The sequence below is a fragment of the Alnus glutinosa genome, chromosome 13, assembly GCF_958979055.1.
Source record: "Alnus glutinosa chromosome 13, dhAlnGlut1.1, whole genome shotgun sequence".
Lineage (NCBI taxonomy): Eukaryota > Viridiplantae > Streptophyta > Magnoliopsida > Fagales > Betulaceae > Alnus > Alnus glutinosa.
This window is the reverse complement of record NC_084898.1, coordinates 2,930,040-2,936,406: the sequence shown is the minus strand read 5'-3', so window position 1 is coordinate 2,936,406 and position 6,367 is coordinate 2,930,040. Positions and strand designations below refer to the sequence as shown.

Here is a 6,367-nt window from a genome sequence, read left to right as displayed (position 1 = left end):
GCATTATCTGTGAGAGTGAGTCTATATAAAGATATAAATATATACATGGTAAGTGTTAATTTCCTCGTGCTTGAACCTCCAGTCAAACACTTTCTCGTGTTACTACGCCCACTGAAGCTGGTGGGTGAGTCTTTGTCACGTGAGCAACCGAAACAAATACACTTTCTTTCTTACTCTATCTGTGGTAGCTCTACATAAAGGATCTACCCAATCACGATCCTCTTGATCTTGGTCAGCTTCCAAACCCTTCACTGAATTCGAGAGATAGATGCAACGTATTGCTAGCTATAAAGACCCCCAAAACGTTAACATTTGAGCAAAATAAAGTAGTAGTGATCGACTGACTGATATTTGCACGAAAGAAAAGAAAAAATTTTGTGAGGATGGTAACTTCAATGACTCCAAGAGTTGAGAGCTTGTCAAGCAGTGGGATCCAGGCAATTCCAAAGGAGTACGTGAGGCCCCAAGAAGAGCTAAACAGCATCGGGAACATCTTCGAGGAGGAGAGAAAGGAAGAAGGGCCGCAGGTTCCGACCATTGATTTGAAAAACATAGAATCCGACGACGAGGCGGTCCGGGAAAAATGCAGGGAGGAGTTGAAGAGAGCTGCAGTGGAATGGGGTGTCATGCACGTTGTGAACCATGGCATCCCTGACGAGCTCCTTGAACGGGTGAAGGAGGCCGGAAAGGTGTTCTTTGATCTCCCCGTGGAGGAGAAGGAGAAGTACGCTAATGACCAGGCCTTGGGGAAGATCCAAGGCTATGGAAGCAAGCTGGCGAATAACGCTAGCGGGCAGCTCGAGTGGGAGGACTATTTCTTCCACCTTGCGTACCCTGAGGACAAGCGCGACATTTCCATCTGGCCTAAGACCCCTACTGACTACATGTAAGCTACGTACATCTTTTTTTTTTTTTTTTTTGCTAATATATATGTATATATTGGGTTTTTTTATTTTATTTAAATAGTAATAAAAAATTGTTGATATAATATAAAAAATGAAAAAAGTAATAATATTTTGAAGTTAATGTTTTTCTTGGAAAAGTGAAAAGAAGAGAAGGGGGAGGGGAGTGGTTGCCAAATAGGGCCAAGCCAGAAGCTGTCAGTAAAGTTTATAATTAATTAGGACACGTTTGGATTAATTATGATTATAGAATTTTTCTTTAGTGTTAAATTGTCAATTACCTAAAGGCTAAAATGTAGTTGAAGTAGAATATATTTAATTGAAAATGAAGCCGATAAACCATGAAAAGTGAGGGTTTAAATTTAAGACTTCTGTTTTTAAACACGTTACGTTAATTCATTACTTATCTTAAAAGCTTAAATCAAAAAAAAAAAAAAAGAAAGTAAATGAATATAAATTTTCCTCAAATTGAATTGGAGAAAATTTCTCTAACTCTGTCTTTAAAAGTTTCATATGTCCGTGTGAGAAGCACATGTCTTTAGAGACCGACCGAAAAGTTAGGAAGAAATTTCTCTCCTTCAATTATTTAATTAAACTCTTATAACATTTATTTTGTTGTTGTTTAATTTGGAGGTGTGATTTATTCATTCCAGTAATTTATGTCGATCGCAATGATGAATATTGCAGTGCGGCAACAAGCGAGTATGCAAGGCAACTGAGAAAACTAGCGAGCAAGGTGCTTTCTGTACTATCCCTTGGCTTGGGATTGGAAGAAGGGAGGCTAGAGAAGGAAGTCGGCGGCCTGGAAGAACTTCTTCTCCAAATGAAAATCAACTACTATCCCATATGCCCTCAACCGGAGCTCGCTCTCGGCGTTGAAGCTCACACCGACATAAGCGCGCTTACTTTCATTCTCCACAACATGGTGCCCGGCCTACAACTCTTCTACCAAGGCAAATGGGTGACGGCGAAATGTGTTCCCAACTCCATAATCATGCACATCGGCGACACCTTAGAGATCCTGAGCAACCGCAAGTACAAGAGTATTCTTCACAGGGGGCTGGTGAACAAGGAGAAGGTTCGGATCTCGTGGGCGGTCTTCTGCGAGCCGCCCAAGGAGAAGATCATCCTGAAGCCTCTGCCGGAGGTTGTGTCCGAGGAGGAGCCGGCGATCTTCCCACCTCGCACCTTTGCTCAGCATATCCAGCACAAGCTGTTCAGGAAGACCCAGGATGCTCTTGACGCTAAATAATGAGGCAGCTGGATTATGGTTGCGATCGATTTGTCCTCTTAATTTATTGTCAATACCATGCTGTTTCATGGCCGGCTCTGGGATGTTGTTTCTATGGATTGGTTTTTCAGGCTTTTATTGTGGCAGTAATAGGCCATTAGTTATGGTTTGTTCTTTGGCTACAACTCCATGTCTGCTTTTTAAATAAGAATAATATTCATCTATTTTATGATTGTGATTTGGTGGATCATCTTGCCGGTCAAAGTGTCATTTTTGTGAAACCATAGAAATTTTCAGTAATTTTGTTTTTCGAGATCGATAACAATTTGATAGTAAATATGTGAGAGTTTGTATATGGCATACTTGTTAGAACTAGGTCTCGAGTAGCTCGTTCACCTACTTGGACAGGTGGGCTTGCAGTTCGAACAGCAAATATAAGAAAGTTTCTATGGGGGTCTATTTGTCTGAGCAGATTTTGGGCAACCTATCCACTTGGACAAGTCGGCCTCATAGTAACTTTCTCCCATTTGCTGCAATTCGTGCAGATTGTAATTTGTTGGGGATTCGAACTTTCAATTTTCATCTTATTTATGTGGCCGGTGATCCGTGGTTAAGGCGTTAAGATTATTGTTTATCCCAAAAACTTAAATTGATAGATGATGATGAACTTTATCAGTTAAATTAATATTTTAACATTGTTTTTATTAGAAATGTTATATACTATACTTAGGGCTGATAATTTTTTACAAGACCCGCACACTCGATTAGAATTCAATACGAAATTAAATGGTTAGGGTTGAGGAGTCTGACCAATTTAATTAAATGGGTCAGGTTAGTGTTAACCTATATAGTGTTATATACATGCTTTGATACGATCTGAACTCGAACCCAACACGAACTCAATACAAAATTAGAGGCTTAAGATTGAGAGGGTTGACCCATTTTATTAAAAGGGTCGGATTATGGTTGACTTATATATTCTTATACCCATGCATCGACACAATCTGAACCCGACATGCGAAAATGAATTGTATGTCACCCCTAACTACATCCTCATATGAAATTTGGATCAATTCTTGTTAAATAAATAAATAAATAAAAAATCAAAATGCTAATAAGCACTGTCACATCAGCCCAATAAAATAGGAGTAAGATGGTGTATTATATATATATATAGCATTTCTCTATTTTTATTAGTGTTGAAATCAAAACAATCTAGTCGACTATATATTGACGGTTTATATTTGCCTTGACACCCTAAATACATCTTCATGAAACATTAGGTAGATAAAATTGACAGAGATTCAACGTTTAGAGAGAGAATTGATAGAGAAATTCGTAAATAAGCAAAAATCCCACGAAACAACTAAATAATAAAAATGGGAAATATCTCATGCAGATCGATCAGATAATAGAAAGGAAAACAAAAAAAAAAAATTAAGAAAAGAAACCCAAAACATGGCAATTAATCGATCTTTAATTAACGGATGAAATCTAGAATTTTTCCCATCCAAAACTCAAGAGCTTCCGTCCAAAGAGCTAAATTGATATATGGGAAATGTTTGATCGGGGACACTCATCCGTCTCCCATCACTTATTTATAATAAAATAATAATTTTTTATTAAAAAATAAGTTTTAATGTCACATCAAAACTTATTTTTAATAAAAAATTATTATTATATTATAAAAGGCTCCGTCCCTGTGTAGCGAGAGTCTTGATATATAGCCACTGAAAATGATTTGTGGGGAGGAAGGACGGTCTTCCATCACTTTCTTTTTGATTTTTTAATTAAAAAAATTAAAATTTGTTTGTTGATAGTCACATCAAAGAATAAAAATCTATTTATTTTTTTATTAAAAAATAAGAAAGAGAGCGATGGGGACGGAAACAGAGTAAGAACAAAATGATGATTGATGAGGAAAGAGATCAGACGGAGAGAGAGTGCATGCGGAGACTTTTGGAGCCATATATCTTTTTGTTAATACGTGTTGCTTGCCAAACCAAAATTATTATATATTTATATATAATCTATAAAAAAAAAATTATTATATATATTCAATTTTCTTGATTCCTAAAATATAAGTATTGATTTTAAATGACAAAATTATTCATATATATGATTTTTTTTATTTTTTTTTAGGGTTAAATAGCCTAGAGGTACCTGAGTTTTACGTGTTTTTAAATTTAGTACCTCAGTTTCATTTCGTATCACAGGTAGTACCTGAATTTGGAAGAAAAAATAATTGTGCTATTTCTCGTCCAAATTTCAACTTCTCGCCACGTGTCAACCGCTGAGGTTAACACGTGGCACCACATAAAAAAAATTAAAAATTAAAAAATTAAAAAAATGTTTAAAATTAAAAAAAAAAAAAAAAAAAAAAAAGAGGGGTGGCTTAGCCACCCCCCTTGGCCACCATGGGGGTGGCCGGCCACCCCCATTTTGGCCAAGGAGGTGGCCCAGCCACCCCCTTGGCCGGTCTGGGGTGGCCGAACCACCCCCTAGGGCCATGGGGGTGGTTCGGCCACCCCCAGACCGGCCGGACTGGGGGTGGCCGAACCACCCCCGTGGCCCTAGGGGGTGGGCCAAGGGGGTGGTTCGGCCACCCCTAGGGCCAAAACCCTTCAAATTTTATTTTATTTTATTTTATTTTCAACTGTGGGGTGGCCGAACCACCCCCCGTGACCCTAGGGGGTGGTTCGGCCACCTCCTAGGGCCAAAACCCTTCCAATTTTTTTTTTCAACTGTGGGGTGGCCGAATCACCCCCTATGGGTTGGTTCGGCCACCCCAGACCGGCCAAGGGGGTGGCTGGGCCACCTCCTTGGCCAAAATGGGGGTGGCCGGCCACCCCATGGTGGCCAAGGTGAGCCACCCTCTTTTCTTTTTTTCTTTTTTTCTTTTTTTTTTAATTTTAATCATTTTTTTAATTTTTTAATTTTTAATTTTTTTTATGTGGTGCCATGTGTCAACCTCAGCGGTTGACACGTGGCGAGAAGTTGAAATTGGGACGAGAAATAGCACAATGATTTTTTCTTCCAAATTCAGGTACTACCTGTGATACGAAATGAAATTGAGGTACTAAATTTAAAAACACGTAAAACTCAGGTACCTCTAGGGAATTTAACCCTTTTTTTTTAAAATGCTAACTTTACTTAGGGTTGGGTATCGATTAAATCGATTGCGGTAATAGTATTTTTGCCCATCAAACTACCACAGTCGGTTAAGTCAATTAATTAACCGACTTTACACCGACAGTAACAATTTTTTTACAATTTCGGTTAAGTCAATTAATTAGTAAACCATGGGCTTTTATATTAAGCCAATAAGTTTTTAATGAGCTAAAATGAGTTTTTTTTGGGGGCAAAAATGGATGTTTCTTTTTTTTTTTTTTTTTTTTTCTATTTTTTTTTCTTGCTAAACAAGTGTTTATTAGACATATTTTTACATTGAATTTGACAATGGATCAATCCATCCCATTTCAAATTAAATGACGTCATTTTGATTTCAAATAAATAAATAAATAAAACACGGTTCGGTTGAATTGGTTCGGTTTGATTAACCACGCGCTTATAAAAAATCTCTACCGCCTATCAAACTGAACCAATGTCGAAACTGTAATTTTATTTCACCTACTAGCCGCCACAAGTCGATTGTCGGTTGGTGACAATTCGGCACCGATCGATAAGCAGTCCACAATTAATAACGTAAGAAAATGAAAAGACGAGTATTTTACTCCATATCAAAAACGGATATAATAACGTTCGAAAATGAAAAGACGAGTATTTTCACTTTTAAAAGTGAGCCTTATATTTAGACATCCCCATTAAAAAAATAAGACACTTATTTTAGAACATAAAAAAACAGTATTAATTGCACCTTTCACAGTATTCTAAACAAACTTAATATTCCCGATTAACCTAATCCTAAAAATGAAGTTGTCTTCTCTATGTGTTTTTCTATGAAGAAATGAAGGGTGATAATGAGGCCAGGGCATTGCTAGGGTTGCCTCCCGATTCTCGCCCTACCCAGCTACCCTCTCTCAGTCTCAGCCTCATGTTCCCTAATGCATGCACACCTATCTCTCTCTCTCTCTCTCTCTCTCTCTCTATCTCTCTCTAAATCCTGCTTATCCCATAAATTTATGATGCAAAATCTAGGCTTTTTTTTGGGTGATAGGTATTAGTATCAAAGTAGCAATTTTTACACAGTTACTGGGATCAATTTTGTGTTTTG

At 37.7% G+C, this 6,367-nt stretch overlaps 1 protein-coding gene across 1 annotated transcript; it reads left to right on the top strand.

Moving 5' to 3' along the window:
* Window positions 1–212: 212 nt before the first annotated feature.
* Window positions 213–2,383, top strand: LOC133854322 (leucoanthocyanidin dioxygenase). Its single transcript, XM_062290461.1, has 2 exons — window positions 213–886; window positions 1,590–2,383. The coding sequence occupies exons 1-2, from the start codon at window positions 384–386 to the stop codon at window positions 2,152–2,154; spliced, it is 1,068 nt and encodes a 355-aa protein (XP_062146445.1). The 5' UTR covers window positions 213–383; the 3' UTR covers window positions 2,155–2,383.
* The last annotated feature ends 3,984 nt before the right edge of the window (window positions 2,384–6,367 follow it).